The sequence below is a fragment of the Gossypium hirsutum genome, chromosome D12, assembly GCF_007990345.1.
Source record: "Gossypium hirsutum isolate 1008001.06 chromosome D12, Gossypium_hirsutum_v2.1, whole genome shotgun sequence".
NCBI lineage: Eukaryota > Viridiplantae > Streptophyta > Magnoliopsida > Malvales > Malvaceae > Gossypium > Gossypium hirsutum.
In genome coordinates this window covers 16,143,466-16,160,857 of record NC_053448.1, presented here as the reverse complement: position 1 = coordinate 16,160,857, position 17,392 = coordinate 16,143,466, and the positions used below count along the sequence as shown (strand labels likewise).

At 35.2% G+C, this 17,392-nt stretch overlaps 1 protein-coding gene across 1 annotated transcript; it reads right to left on the bottom strand.

Moving 5' to 3' along the window:
• Nucleotides 1–1,195: 1,195 nt before the first annotated feature.
• LOC121224521 (uncharacterized) lies at nucleotides 1,196–4,254 on the bottom strand. The gene is made up of 7 exons (XM_041107962.1): nucleotides 4,135–4,254; nucleotides 3,857–3,989; nucleotides 3,217–3,437; nucleotides 2,729–2,970; nucleotides 2,482–2,686; nucleotides 1,514–1,803; nucleotides 1,196–1,370 (listed from the first exon to the last, which is right to left on the bottom strand). The coding sequence occupies exons 1-7, from the start codon at nucleotides 4,252–4,254 to the stop codon at nucleotides 1,196–1,198; spliced, it is 1,386 nt and encodes a 461-aa protein (XP_040963896.1).
• Between the last annotated feature and the right edge of the window lie 13,138 nt (nucleotides 4,255–17,392).

The following is a 17,392-nucleotide window of genomic DNA, read 5'->3' as shown; positions in this document are numbered from 1 at the left end:
ATTTGAGGGCTAATAATTCAGGTTTGTAGTCTAAATAACTTTAGAAACTTATGGATTCATGAATGATTACATTTGGCAGAAGAAGGAATGAGTTTTGATGAAAATTCAGAAACCCAATGTTTGAAGATGATGATGAAATCTATGGAGTTTTGAGTGTTTTTCTTGAAGATTTATGGTAATAAATGACTTAGGAATGATAGGAAATCAATGTATTGTGATTTGGGACCAAAAATCAATTAAGAAAGCAATGGGAATAGCAAGGGGCGGCAACTACAAGTTTAAAGAACAACTATCGTGAGTTTAGGCTGAAAGTGGGGGTTTTTAGGTTCAGTTTTAAAACTTGATTTAATTTCCACATAAATGCTCACAGTTTTGACTATGTTACAAATCAGTCCTTTTTCAAAATTAAGGGTTTCTAGAACACTTTTTCAAATTTTGATTTGACTGTTAAGATGCCATAGTCGAAAACACTACCAAGTACCAACCTTACAAAATTTCGAGCTAATATAGGCCAAAATTCCTAAAATACCCCTAAAACTCCTAGGCCCTATTTTGGGGTGTTATAATTCTCCCCCTCTAAAAGGAATTTTGTTCTCGAAATTACCTGAGTTAAACAAATAAGGATATTGGCATCTCATTGCTTCCTTGATTTCCCAAGTAGCCTCTTCCAGTAGTCCTTCCTCATAGGAAAGATTATAAAGGAATTCAATTTCCTCAACTGGCACAATATGTGGAATTAGAACGATACTTCCTTAGCATGGACACATGGAAAACATCATGAATTTGTTCAAGTTCCAATGGCCACTTGAGACGATAAGCTACCAAACCTATCCTCTCAACAACTTCATAAATTCCAATGTATCTAGGACCTTACTTACCCTTCCTATCAAATCTCAAAACTTTCTTCCACGGTGAAACATTCAAAAATACCTTATCACCAACTTGAAACTCTATATCTCGATGTTTCAGATTCGCAAAAGATTTCTACCTATTAAATGTTGCTTTCAAACAATCACAAATTAACTTAACCGTCTCTTCAGTCTCACAAACCAAATCTGCCAACAACTCGCCTCTTATCTAATTCTGTCCAACATAAAGGAGTTCTACACTTCCTACCATACAATGCTTCAAAAGGTGCCATACGAATACTCGCTTGAAAACTGCTGTTGTAAGCAAACTCTGCTATAGGCAAATATCACTCCCAACTACCATTAAACTCGATCACACAACTTCGCAACATATCTTCTAGAACTTGAACTACCCTTTCAAATTGGCCATCAGTTTGAGTGTGATAAATCATACTGAAAGTAAGCTTCGATCCTAAAGCTTCTTGCAAACTTTTCCAAAACCTTGAAGTCAACCTTGGATACCTATCCAAAATAATCAAAACTGGAACACTATGAAGATGAACAATCTAAGTAATATACAACTCCGCTAACTTCTGCAAAGAATAATTGATTCGCACAACTAAGAAATATGCACTCTTCAAAAATTGATCAACTGTAACCCATACTGAATCTTTCCTTGAGGGGTCAATGGCAAACCCGAAACCAAATCTATAGTAATTTTTTCCCACTTCCATTCAGGAATCGTAATAGGTTGCAACAAACCCGAAGGAAACTGAAGTTCAGCCTTCACCTTTTGACAAACCAAACATCGAGTCACAAAATCTGTAACATCACGTTTTAAACCTAGCCACCAATAAACTTCCCTAAGATCATGATACATCTTTCCACTTCTAAAATCCATAACGTAAGGGCTACTATGCGCCTCGGTAAGGATCACTTGCCTTAAATCCACATCCTATGGAACACACAACCTACCTCAAAAATTCAAGATACCATCACTATCAACATTAAAATCTCTCTTAATACCTTGTTCAACTTGTGGAATCCTTTTCAAAAATTCTCCATCTGACGGTTATTTCTCCTTGGTTTGTTGTGACAAAGTCGGCCTCACTTAAAGTTCAACACATAATCCAGCATCACTAACTAAACTCAAGCACACAAACATAGCTTTTAACTCTACCATTGACTTCCTACTTAAAGTATTAGCAACTACATTTGTCTTGCCAGGATGATACTCTATCACACAATCGTAATCCTTTAACAACTCAATCTAACGCCTTTACCTTAAATTCAACTCCTTTTGGGTGATGAGGTACTTAAGGCTCATATGATTAGTATAGATAACACACTTCTCTCCATAAAGATAATGACGCCAAATCTTAAGCGCGAACACCATAGTGGCTAACTCCAAATCATGAGTAAGATAGTTTTGTTCATACGTCTTCAACTACCTTAAAGAATAAGCCCCAACTTTACCTGCTCGCATCAAAGTGCAACCAAGTCCCGAATACGAAGCATCATTATAAACTACAAAATCTTTTCTAGGTTTCAGTTGAACCAACACAAGTGCCTTAGCCAAAACTGCCTTAAGCTGATTAAAACTCTTCTGCCTTTCAACAGTCTATTCAAACACCACATCCTTCCGTAGTAGTTTCGTTAAGGGTGCAGCAATAAGAGAAAACCCTTCAACAAACCTACGGTAGTAACCAACTAAACCCAAGAAACTCCTACCTTTAATAACACTCTTAGGCGACTTTAATTCCAAAATCGCCTCTATCTTTTTAAGATCCACTCGAATCCCTTCTGCCGCAACAACATAACCTAAGAACACCACTTTCCTAAGCCAGAATTCACACTTACTTAACTTCGCATACAACTACTTATCTCGAAGAATATGCAAAACAACCCTGAAGTGTTCGTCGTGATCTTCCTCAGAACCAGAATATTCCAAGATGTCATCTATGAACACAACCATGAATTGATCCAAATATGAATGAAACAAATGCCTCATCAAATCCATGAACATGATAGGAGTATTATTCAGTCCAAATGGCATCATCAAAAACTCATAATGCCTATACTGAGTATTAAAAGCAGTTTTCAACAAATCATAATCCTTCACCTTTAATTGATAATACCCAGATCTAATATCAATCTTCGAGAACACCGTTGCACCTCGAATTGATCAAACAAATCATCAATTCGAGGTAAAGGATACTTATGCTTAATAGTTAACTTGTTCAACTGTCTATAATCGATACACATCCTCATCGAATCATCCTTCTTGTTCACAAACAAAACCAGTGCACCCTACGGAGATACAGTCAATTTGAATAAACCTTCTATCCAACAACTCTTACAACTGAACCTTTAACTTCTTGAACTCTTTTGGTGCCATGCGATTGGGCACAATAGACACCGATGCAGTACTAAGATAAAGCTTAATTCCAAACTCCACTTCCTGATCCGGTGGCAAACCTAGTGACTCTTTTGAAAACACGTTAGGAAAATCCCTAACAGTGCGAATATCCTGAACTCTTAACTCCTTACTAACAGAATTTATCACATAAGCAAAATAAGCCTCACAACCTTACCCATCAACTTGTCAGCCTTCATAACTGAAACCACATTAGACATGAAACTCAGTATTTCACCCACTACAACTATTTCTATTCAATCACTATTCCTCAAAGTAATTCACTTAGTCTTAAAATCTACCCTAGTCTTATGTTCAGTTAGCCAATCCATACCAAGTATCATATCAAAACCATAAAACGACAATTCCATAAGATCAATCGAGAAAACATGTCCTTGAATTATAAGAAGACATCTATGGTAAACTTTATTCACTAGTACACTATCACCAAAGGAACTAATGACTGTCATACCTAAACCAATAGTCTCAACAAGGATCTCTAACTTACATGCCAATTCACTCAAGATACATAAATGCGTCGATCCATAATCAACTAAAGAAAATAATGGAGTAGATCGCAAAGTAAAGGTACCTACGATAACATCAGTCGAATCTTGATCCTCCAGCTCCCTAACAACGTAAACTCGAGCTGGATCTCCAGACTCAACATGTGTAACAATCCGCTGCCCACTTGGTCTCCCAGTACCTCTATCACACCCACACCTCTAGCAGGCGTAGTATTAGGTGTCAAACTCTGAGTCTGTGAAACCTCAACCCTAAGTGGACAATCCCTTAGAAAATGTTCCTTTGAACCACATTTGAAACATCCACCAGTTAACTTATGACACTCTCTAGAATGCCTACACTCACAGTGCACACAAATCGACCATCCAGAGCTACCTGCTGAACCACTAGCACTAACCACAGTATTATTCTACTGCTTAGACTGACTCGGTCAAGTCCCACATTTTGCACCCTTACCAGAGACATGACTATCACACCCTCTCTGATACGATCTCATTTCGTGATTGATTCAAGTAGTTTGTTTCCTGATCGTGAATTTGAGTAAGGCTAGGTTTGTTTCTACAAAATAGAAGAAAGGCTACAAAAAAAAGTTTAAAAGGGAAATAGGTTTAACTACAAATGGAAAATTTGGCTAAGGGCAGAGAATGAACCAACAATAGAGATTGTTGACCCGAGTCTCAAAGTAGCTCTTAGGTGAATGACGGTATAGGAAAACAACAAAGAAAAGACCTCAACCCACTATCAAGAATGATAGGAACCTTGGTATATGATGAACCTCGACCCACTATCAAGGATGATAAGAACCTTGGAATATAATGAACGCCACACAATGAAAGTGATAAGTTCGAAAATAAGAAATGGATAGACGCCACAAGCTAAGCTTGATAAGTCAAATCAATTCTGTAAGAACAAATAAAATTGGATAACTCACAATTCAAAGATTTCATATATATTTAGCAAAAAGTCTTCCTTTCTAAGGCTGATTACATCTATATATAGTGCTAGAACAAGCTACCCGAATGGTCAAAAACATCCAACTTAATGTGCCATAAAAACTCAAGTCTTTTCTTATGCTTGAACCAAATAACTCCTTCCTTGAAGTCACTTCAATTCAACTGATTTGAATGTCTTTAATTGCTTGAAAATGACTCTTGAGTTGTCCTTGGCCAGCTGAATAGACACCAACTTATTAACCAGCTCCTTAATGACATTTTAAAGGCTTGATTAATTCTCTTGAAAGATCAAAAACTGCTGGAAGAAGAAAGGTTGCTGCTGAATTTTAAAGGGCATAAAAATGCTCTTAAAAACTCCTTTAATGATGTTTAAGCCTCCTTTATAACAACACCTTTAATTTGTAACTGAAAATAACTTGAACAGCCATTTAATTCAATTTATAATAGCCTTGAGTTCTTGAGGTATGAGCTGAAAAGTCACTTGCAATAAACACATTAAAATGAGTTAATTAAACACATTAAAACACTTATTAAACAGAACACACATTATTACTTAAATAAATGAACTAAAAACATATGCAATAATTATTCCAGCAACTAGTTTAATTAAAGAATCATAGTTAAATGAATTTAACTCATGCATCAAAAAGTAATCCTAGGAACTAGATTAATTAAGAACAACACTTATTAAATAAAGTTCAACAAAAACACTTATTAATTAAACTAAGATGAGTTGAATAAATGTCCAGCAACTCATTTATTAAACTAAGATGCTTAAATGCATGATTTTGAAATGTAAATTTAACTAACATGAGAGTTACATAATTAAACTAACTTGACTTAATTTAATGATGCAAACTTAACTAACATGAAAGTTACATAATGCATGACTTTATTAAATGCAGAACACATATTAATGATGTGCAAACTATGACATAATTAAAAACACAAACTAAAATAACTAAAAATTAATGAATCAAAGTCCTTATTTTCTAGTAGCCAAATTGACAAACTGAAATTAAAACTTCATTTTGCACCTGGGCCCCTTGAGTTTGGGCCAATCTCGGTAGCATCGAGTTGTGTCATAACATGATGCGGCCAGGATCGCATCACTCTCTTAGCTGGTCGACCCGATACACTATCAGAAGCTCTCTTGCCAAAATTAGTAACCATAGAACGAGGCAGTTTAGCTAAGGTCTCTTCCACAGTCTTAGTTCTCTCAACCAACTCATCAAACATCTCTATAGGCTGAGCTACCAAATAAACCTGAATCTCGCTGTTTAACCTAAAATGGAACCTCTTACAACAGTTCCTCTCAAAAAGAACCATCTCAGAAGCATATTGACTAAGTCGCACGAATTCAGCCTCATAGTCAGTCTATCTGTAGCAGTTCCACGTTTTACACTATTCCACTAGTGATGTGTTTTGTCGATAAGTAGGGACACAATACATCCTAATTTCTTTGAATTAGAACAAGCCATCTGTTCAAGGATTTTCACAACACCCTCAAGCCAGTACTCAACCTTAATGGCATTAGCTCCATGGCCACCATTAAATTCCTAACCACCTAGAGTTTACAGAAACTCCAATGGCAGTCCATGGTTTGTAAATGCAACATTAGTTCTAGTAGCTCATTAAAAAGCTCCAACCATAGCCTAAACTAGAGGTTCCATGCTTTCTTCCAAAACATTTGCCCTGGGGTGTCGCTCTTGCGTAATTGAAATCTAGTAATCTTCTGCATGGTTAGTAGCTTCATTGGTATGGTGTGCATTCACTCTACGATGAAGCATTCTGGCTTTTTCTATCGTACACAAGATACTAATTTAAGTAAGAAATCAAACATATAATTGAGTACTCAAACTACCAGACACACTTGCAAACACAATTCGCACCATAAAATCTTACACTTGTGAATATTATTCACACTTAAAGTAGACTTTTACACGAACACTGCTCATAGAGAACATAACTTACTTACAGAGCTAGCAGATAGTAGAGGGATGATTCAAGGCATCGTCCTGTAGAACATATAGTTGAACCAAAATGATGTTTATTCCTAGCCCTACCCCAGTAAATTATCATACAATTATTGAATTTTCACAAATTAATGTGGCAAATTAAGCTTTTTTGACACACTTAAGGAGCTTTTTCTCAAGAAAAATAATTTTTTAGCATAGGTTTTTTGTTATTTTTGTTATTTTAGGGTAATAAGTGAAAATGTCTCATTTTTGTCTATTTTTCTACCCAAATTGGTTGATAGTGCCATTTGGAGGCCTAATGTGTTTTTGAGTGCTGTAGGGACATGTCAAAGGTTAAAAATCAACAAGAAAGGCAAATAACGCAAGGGTATCACAATACCCAATCGTCAAGATCATGATACCTCCTACAATGTAGAAGATCAAGGATTTCTTTCAATGGTATCACAATATACCCTTTGGATATCGCGATATCCACCTCCCAAAGAAGACCCCAAGTTTCAATACTACCTAAGATATCGTGATATCCTCTTCTAGGTATCATGATATCATCTTCATTAAGGGGACAAACATGGACAAAAAGGGCAACATTTGTCTTTCTAGCCCACCAATCACACAAGACCCATGTAGGGAAATTTTTGGGATCGAAAAGTTTTTAGAAAACACTTCAAAATAGCCAAAAATTGCTGACGAAGAGAGACACAAAAATTAGCTTAGTTTTAGGTTTAGTTTTCTCTAGGTTTTCTTTAGTTTTTTCTCTGTGCTTTTTTAGGGTTTTTATTTTTCTCTTCTTCTACCTTACATTAGAGTTTATTTTTTGCATTTACTTCTTGTTCCTGTTGTTCTTAGTGTTAATTAACACTGTAGCTAAGGTTTATTTACATTTCCAGTCTTTGTACCTTACTTTCAAGACTCTTTAAGCTTTAGTTTAATGTATTTCGGTTTATTTTTCTTTCAATCTGTTAAAGCTTGTTCCTTTTATGTTTCTTGCCTTAGATTTCTCTGTTAAATGTTTTTCGTTTCATGCTATTTAAGTTTTTCTACATAAAAATCTTACCTTTTATATTTTTCTCAAGATTTACTTTCATGGCTACCTTGTTTTCCATGTTTATGTTTATTTTCTTCACTTTGAGCATGTGTAGCTAAACCTTTGAGAAGGTTGGTTGATAGAGATGTGGGTAAACTAACATCCCTTGTACAAAGGAATAAACCATAACAAATTGGACTAATTTGAATAGAACTAAGAACTTAGGTAGTGATGCCCTTAAAGGAATATTAAGATAAAGTGAGACAGGAAGGTAATCTGGTCCCGCACCAGTTCGTTAGTCCTAGATTAACCGGTGAGATTAGAAGATAAATTGGTCCTAATTCGTTTAAGTCGATAAAATTGAGATTGAAAGATAAAATGGAGCCACTTGGTAATTTACGCGATTTATGTCCCTAGTTTGGGATTAGGTGAACCACATCAAAGTCAACCAACTCCCATTAGTTATTTGTTGGATAGTCCCTCTAGTTTTACATTTCTTACACTTTAGTCCTTATAGTAGAATATTTAATTTTTTTTGAAACTTATCTTTTTATGAATTGTCATACTATAAAATTGTATTAGTAGCCACTTAGAGTCTATCGTGTATGTTAGTTATTACTCAGTCGCCTCTTCATTTGGGTTCGTTCCTTGGAATACTTTGGTGCTGCATTATAACACTATAAATATTACAATTGACCTATACGTTTGTCGTAAAATCGGGCATTAAAAATAGTTTCATAGATTCAGTGTTTTAGTGTACGCATGCACAGCCAGTCAAGTTGTTGATGTCGTTGCTGGGGAAGACGGTGTAAAATTGAGTAATTTTTAGTGTACACTTTTAGGTAGAGATAAGTAGCCAAAGTAGGATTTATAGATATGGCATTATTTTTTATTGTTATTGTTTTGTTTTCAGATTTAACTAATTTCATTCAATCTCTTGTGTTTGTAGGAGGCGTTTTATGACTTGAACCAATAACGGTGTCTTACCATTTTAGCCGGAACTGGAACATATCATCACACACGCAAGAAGGGAGCAACATTCGAGAAATATTCCATTTCCACTAAAAGAGCAACCCATTGGAAATCCATAGAGAAATTAGACAACCATCACAACTACCCATGGAGCAAAGAACTTTGTGTGACTATGCGATGCCCAACTTAGATGCAGTTTGAAGTAGCATTAATCACCCGGTACAAGTCGAAACTGAGGATAGAGCCATTCCACCTCCTCCACCGAGCCCGAAGCCCATAACCTTTCTAAGCTGCTTGGAGGATAAGAAAAAAATGGATGATGAGGACTTCATAGACTTCCTTAAGATGTTTAAGGCCTTGAATTTGAACCTCCCCTTGTTAGAACTCCTTGAAAAAAATGCCCAAATATGCCAAATTCCTTAAGGATGTCATGTCTCGTCGAAGGAAAATAGGGAGAGGAGAACAAATTACACTTAACGAAGAATGTAGTGTGGTAGTGTCTAGCAGATTTCCTCCCAAACTAAAGGATCCAGGTAGCTTTACCATCCCCATTAAGGCAGTTGAAGTGAGTTTTGGGAAGGCCCTGTGTGACCTAGGTACTAGTATTAACCTCATGCCATTGTCAATTTATAGGAGGTAATGTTTGGGAAAGCTTAAGGAAACGGAAGTCACCTGTAATTAGCTGACCGATCTTTAGTATGTCCAAAAGGATTCCTTGAAAACGTGTTAGTGAGGGTTAGACAATTCATTTTCCTGTTGGTTTTATCCTGCTTGACTTCAAGAAGGATCTAGAAATTTTCATACTCTTAGGGAGACATTTCTTAGTAATATCTAAGGCCACCATAGATGTAGGACGGGGCGAATTGACTATGGACATCAAAAGAGAAATCCAAATGTAGAAAATTGATGAATTCGTCATGTTTTTTAGGATACGTTCAGTGAAATCGCGATACCAAATGGGGGATATCATGATTTTCTGGACAGTTTCGATAAAGACCAAAAATCCCCAATATCGCAATACCCTTAGAATTTTAAAAGTAAAAAATTTTGGTTTTACATAATGGTATCGTGACACCCACCCCCCGTATCGCAATACCCACTCCTTAGTATTGGGATACCTCAAACAAACTCGAAGGTGAGGGGTCCAAAAGTAAGGGATATCAAAATATCCAACCCTGGGTATCGCGATGTCCGAGTCAAGTCACGCGATACGTAATTTCAGATATCGTGACCTGCATGTTTTGGAGGCTTAAAAAGCCTCCAAACACCCCTAAGCCCCTCATTCTTCTCAATTTCTCCCAAATCCTCCACCCTACATCCCTAAAACTCTCCCCCTCTCTATTTTCTCTCAATACTTCTTTTAAATCCTTTCAAACATATTCAAAATATTTTCACATTTCACTTCATTTTTCTTGTTCGTCTCTCATTTTGCTTGGGAAACACAGGATTTCATTAACTCCATCGATACCAACATAACATAGTTTAAGTTTCCCATTTTTTCTCAGTTTTACAATTAATATTGTTGCCTTTGTTATTATTTTTGATATATTATTCCATTTTTAGTGTTGATTAGTTGTGAGTATTTTTGTAGCACTTATATTATATTTAGGTTGTTGAGAAATTGATAAACATTCCCCCTAAGACTAAAAAGCGAGTTAAGTCCCAACCCGAACCACCTCCATCACAAAGTATGTCCTTGATAAATTTAAAAAGAAGTCGAAACCTTTTTCTCAAACATTCAAGGACGAACTTTTATTCTTGAAAGGGGCTTTGACCCTTCGGCTTTGGATTGTGAAAACATTTAAAACTTGGTTCGTTTTAATTATTGGTTGAATCTTGCCATGGTACCCACTACCTCAGCCGAAATTCTAGTTGTTTTGGAGTTCTACTCCAATTTAAAATTTTCTAAACGAACAAGATGTATGTGAGGAACAAGAAGATCGATATATCCCCGAGAGCTATTACTGAATATTATGGCATACCCTATTATAAAAATGATGGTTTACATGCTATGGATATTAACGAATTTGAAAATGTTGATATGGATGCCATTTTAGCATTTTTAACTGAAGGGAGGGGAATGGAAATGAGAGGGGTACAATAATTACCCCTTATCTTTTAAGTAAGCTATAATTTTTCCTATTGCTAATATGTGGATGCAATTTATTTGCACTCGTATATCACCATTACTCAACACTAATACTGTTAATGTTTTTTGAGCTGTTTTGTTGTATTGTATCTTGCAGTGTAAATGAATTAGCCTCAGGAAAAAAATCAATAAAGAGATCCGAAAATATGTATACCGCATCAAGGTTGGGATTAATTTTCCTCACTTAATCACCAATTTGTGCCGTCATGCTAGAGTGGTGATGGGGTCTACGAAATAATTTCATTGTCCCACCATTAGTATGATTGGAGACACTTTCATGCACCAATTCCAAAAGCTTCATAGAAAGCAAATTCAAGAATAGAATCAGAGGCAAAAATAGAAAATGAAGATGCCTCTGGTCCTACCGAAGAAATCCATGAAGGAAAAAGAGAAAAAGACCGATGAGCCTACACAATAGGAGTGTAGGCTAGGCGACAACGTGCGCTATAACATAAAACTCCTAGAGCCCATGAAAATAGTCATGGACATGTTCGTAAGGAGCCAAGGGGGGACAAAGTATAGAATGGTCCGAATGGTTGAGTGACTCGTTTGAGGGAAATGAAGACTTGGAAAAGCCACAAGAAGAGGAAGATGATGAGGCTATGGAGGATGACGACTTCACCTCTTATCAGGGAAACTTTAAGAGTGACTTTCCATCTACAAGGCAACCAAAAGGGGGACCCATCTTTCGAAAGCCTATTGACCGATCTTGGATGCAACCGTCAAGTCCCATTGTGAACGAAAAAGCGAAAGGAATCGTAGGACCGAGCAAAGGTTTCGAAGATTATTCAAATTAGTTACACGCTCTCACAATTTTAACTTTATTTTTACTTATTTATGCAGCATTAAACTATTGAATAATTTTGTATTTGTTGTTTTTTATTCTATATTTATTATTTTTTTGTGGTTGTGGTTGGTTATTTTCTTTGTTTATTTTTCTTATGTACAGCGAGTTAACCTGAAAGACTACACAACATATATAGCTTCAACGAGGAGGTGGACATCCAAGCTAGTCTGATACTTAATTCTAGGGAAATCTAGTAACCTCATATCCTTTCTTTTGAACACATTGAGGACAATGTGTAGTCTGAGTGTGGGGGGCACATAAGATTTATGTGTCTTTATGTTTTCTTGTTTTTATGTCTATTTGTGAGTTTATTTTAGTTTTTATGCATTTTTTAAAAATTCCAAAAAAAATTCTATTTTTTTAAAATTTTTCAAAAATCCAAAAATATTTCTTGCTTTTATTTTTAATTTTTATTATTGCATGGTGCTTGGACTGCAATTGTGCTTGGACTGCGATTGAGTACTAAGTTAGTAGTTGTACCTATCAAATGAGTATATAGGATTGCCAAGCTTGTAAATTTTGAATGATACTAGATAATTTCTTACTCTTAATTATAGATTAATTAGTTCACTTAGGTAATATGTATAATAGACTAGAGGCAATAACCGAAATGAAAATGTATAAAATGTACCGTAGAATGAATAAAAGATACAGATCCTTGTAGATAAATAATTCGAATTGCAAATTGTTCGTTTAAATAGATGCATGCTAAATAGATTGTTGCTAGGTGACTAATCCGGGAAAAACTTTAGGCATTGTTTGTATAGCCTTGAGCCCAAAGGACCAACCTTAAACATTACATTATCCCTAGTTCTCGAATTTGAGCCTTATATTACCCTTCTTAATGAGCCTCTATGTTTGAAACCTTGAGCTGAAATTGTGTTTGAAACTCAACCCTTCACAGTCCTTGAATTTTGTAAGGCACTATTGAATGAATGTCAGGCCATGGAGATCGAGGGTTAGGTAGGAACATTATGGAGGGTTTCTCACAAAAGTGTACTCGAATGATTAGTGAAGAGGGATTGAATTAGCTCGTAATTGATTCTTGCTAGATATCATGCTTAAAAAGAAAAGAAAAACTTGAAAGAAATAAAAGTGAGGATAAAAAACATTGTGTGAGAAAAGAATAAACAAATTATAAAGATGCTCAAAACAATAAAAAGAAAGGAGCATAAAATAGTCTTGAAATCATATTGCACAAAAATGAGCTAATATAAATCATCCTTTTCCACATTGTTGGAGAAATAAGGAATGTGAGAGAAGGAGAAATAAGGTAGTGAGATGTAACGATCACATTTGGGGGGAATTAGGAACATTTTCGTGTGTTATAATATTCATAGTGCTTGAACCACTTTGAGATGAACTTTCTTTGAATCCGTACCAACCTCAACCTCAAAACGGTACAAGCTTAAAAGACCTTTGGGACATGAATAAGTCACCAATGCACTAATTTGTACATAGCTTGTATTTTTTGGAAAGAACATGAACAATTCTCTTTAAATATCTATGAGCGATTCATATAATTTATTTTGATGGATAACATTTTTACATATGTTCATTTACATTGCATCTACCTCTATTGACACTTTAACTTATTAAACTAATAATGTTTACATTAGGAATAGGTAAATTAGCTAGGTATCATTCTTAAAGTGCATGCGAAGTAATTATTGTACAAATTTGATGTTGTACGACTTTATAACTTAATTACTTAATTTAGTCCAAGGGTCGTCTTTTTGCATGTTTTGTGTGTTTGCTTGAGGACAAGCAAAGACTTGCGTGTGGGGGAGTTGATCTGCCACAAATTGATGTGGCAAATTCAATTTTTTCGACGTACTTAAGGAGTTTCTTCGCGAGAAAAAAAAAGAGTTTTTCGCATAGTTTTTTTGTCATTTTTGTTATTTTCATATTTTAGGGTAGTAAGTGAAAATATCTTATTTTTATCTATTTTTTACCCAAATTGGTCAATAGTGCCATTTGGAGGGCTACTGTGTGTTTGAGTTTTATAGGGACATGCCAGAGGTCGAAAATGAGCGAGAACAACACCTAGGGCAAGTGTATTGTGATATCCAACCCTTGGAAATGCGATACCTCCAACAGTGTAGAAGATTAAGGATTCCCTTTAGTGGTATCGTAATATCCACCTCCCAAGAAAGACCCCAAGTTTCAATACTGCCTGAGATATCGCGATATCCTCTTCTAAGTATCACAATATCACCTTCGTCAAGGGGACAAACTCGGCCTTTGTCTATTCAGCCAACCAATCACACAAAACTCATGTAGGGGAATTTTTGGCATAAAAAAGTCATCAGAATACACTTCAAAATAGCCAAAAATTGCTGATGAGGAGAAAGACATACATTAGCTTAGTTTTAGATTTATTTTTCTCTAAGTTTTCTTTAGTTTTTCTCTATACGTTTCTAGGGTTTTTCTTTTTCTCTTCTTCTACCTTAGATGAGTTTATTTTTCTACATTTACTTCTTATTCTTGTTGTTCTTAGTGTTAGTTAAGTTAGTTAACATTATAGCTAAGTTTATTTACATTTCTAATCCTTGTACCTTACTTTCAAGATTTTTTAAGCTTTAGTTTAATGTATTTCAGTTTATTTTGCTTTCAATCTATTAAAACTTGTTTCTTTATGTTTTTTTCTTTAGATTTCTCTGTTAAATGCTTTTGGTTTCATGCTATTTAAGTTTTCTTGCATAAAAATCTTAACTTTTATATTTTTCTCAAGCTTTACTTTCACGGTTGCCTTGTTTTCCATGTTTATGTTTATTTTCTTCACTTTGAGCATGTGTAGCTAAACCGTTGAGGAGGTTGGTTGATGGAGATGTGGGTAAACTAACATCCCTTAAAAAAAGGACTAAATCGTAACAAATTGGACTAATTTGAATAAAATTAAGAACTTGGGTAGTGACGCCCTTAATGGAATATTAAGATAAAATAAGACCAGAAGGTAATTTGGTCGCGCACCCGTTCATTAGTCCGGAGTAATCGGCGAGATTGGAAGATAAATCGGACCCAATTCATCTAAGTTAGTAAAATTGAGATTGGAAGAGAAAATGGAGTCACTTGGCAATTTATGTGATTTATGTCCCTAGTTTGAGATTTGGTGAACCACGTCAAATTAAACCAACCCCTATTAGTTATTTGTTGGATAGTCCCTCTAGTTTTAAATTTCTTGCACTTTAGTCCATAGAGTAGAACATTTAATTGTTTTGGAAATTTATCTTTTTATAAATTGTCGTACTATAAAATCGTATTAATAGTCACTTAGACTCTATCGTGTATACTAGTTATTAATCAATCGCCTATTCCTTTAGGTTCGATCCTTGGAATATTCTCATTTTTCATTGTAACATTATAAACATTAAAACTAACTTGTATGCTTGCAGTAAAACTGGGCTTTAAAAGTAGTTTGCTAAATTCAGTGTCTTAGTGCGCATGCACCCAGCCGGTCAATCATCCATACGGAGTACTCTAAATTTTTCATATAAGTAAACTTACCTTTTCAACTTTGGTGGCACATTTCGGCACTTTTTGGCGAACACACGTTGCCATTTTCTGGCGAACTTACCTAGCTTGGCCTTGCTTTGGCAAGCTCAGCCTGGTTTGCTCTGATACCAACAAATGTAACACCCTAAACTTAGCCTAGAAGTTTCAACTTAGATTTGGTGAGCTACATTAGTCACCGATGTAACTCTCCATTGACTCCCAACCTAACCTCTAACACACCACTTCAGTCTTAGCAAAAGTTGCGCTAACTCAAAATACAGCAGCAGAAAAAGTAGGCAAACATGCTAGCTACACAAACATCATAAGTAGGTTCGCATGTCTAATACAATATACTTAAGAGTTCTCAACACAACTTATGTTTTTATCAAACGTCATCATAGTTTGCATAACAAAAAACACTTGAGTTCATAGCTTCGTATAACACATATGCATGCATACGTAAAAGACTTCGTATGAAAACAAAACACATAGCGTAAGGGTTTGCATAACTCCTAAGGTATGAGCTTCGCACAAAACTAAAGGTTGTATAAAATAATTAGTTCGTAGGAATATCATGCTTTTACGAATAAACAAGTTTCGCAGTTAAAAGAATTATGCATGTAAGGCTATTAAAATTTAGTAAGGTTCATGCAAATACACGGTTTGCACATTTATAGGTTCACATGCATACACACAAAATTTCGCAAGAAATAATACAAAAACTATAGGGGTACACATGTAATTATACCACGTAACATACAAAATATTATAACTTTAACTTAGACATATACAAACACAATACTTTCATGCATAAATAACATCAGCTTTATTTATGTAATTAAAACATGATTTGCAATAAACTAGAAAACTGAACAGAATATAATAATCAATCTTTGAATATAATTGTCAGAGTCACGAAATCATAAACATCTCTAAAACCCATAAATAAAATCTCATCGTTGTTAACCCAGGTTAATCGGTATCTATTCAGAAATGTCCTTGCCTAATCATCGACCATGCTTGTGCCATCATGACCTACTTACCTAAGAAGGAGTAAGAGAGGAGTGGGTGAGTTCGTTGAGAACTAAATGAATAATTAGAATTCTTAGAACATGTCTTAAAATAGTATTTGAAAATAGTTGTAGACTTTTAGCTTGAAAACGTTTTGCGTGTTGGGTTAGCGGGTGAGGTTGCGAGACCCAGTTCACCTTTTTGTCAAAAAACATAACTTTTCGAATTCAATTTAAAAACTCATTAATTTTTCTTAAAACATCCTTGGTAGGGTTCGCATTGAAATCCCGAGCCTATTTTGTTTAACAAAGCCTTTAAAAACCAGAGTTTGGGTTCGCCTTTAATTACGAAACGAGCTCGTACTTTTTTAGAAAACATTTTCTTAGAACAAAGTCTGCCTTAGCTCACAAGACCAGTTCTCACTTACGAATAAAGTCTTCCTTAGGTCACAAGTTTGGTTTTTCACTTTGTCTCGATGAACATAATCCAACCTAGCTCACATAAAGTAGGGCTCACTAAGGAGCATTATCACTTAAGTTTGCATGGAGAGATTCGCTGATACACAGCTTCATCACTTAAGCTCACGTGGGGAGCTTCACTGATCCACAGCTTATCCTTAGCTCATAGAGGAGCTTTACTAATACACAGTTGATCTATAAGCTCACAGGGGAGCTTCATTGATACACAGCTTGTCCATAAGCTTACAAGGGAGCTTCATTAATACACAACTTATCCTTAACTCATGGAGGAGCTTTGTCGATACACAGCTTGTAAATTGTTCTTAAAACATTCTTTGAAAACCTTAGTTCACATAGGAGCTTGCACAAACTGTGTTAAAATCATATTTTCAAATCATAACTGAAAATAGAGTATCGTAGTTTAAAATAGAGCTTTTCAGTAACTTACCTTTAAACCTATTTCAAAAACATAATTCTTTAGAAAACATATTCAGTTAAACTGAAAATCATAGCAATTATCATACTCTAAATAATTCCAAACCACTCACACTTTTAAAAACTTAGTAAAAAACATACTCATAACGGAGCCCAATCACTCCCACTTTTAAAAGCTTAGTAAAGAACATAATCATAATGGAGCCTAATCACTCATACTTTTATAACCTTAGTAAATAACATACTTATAGCGGAGCCCGATCACTTATCAAAAAATGGA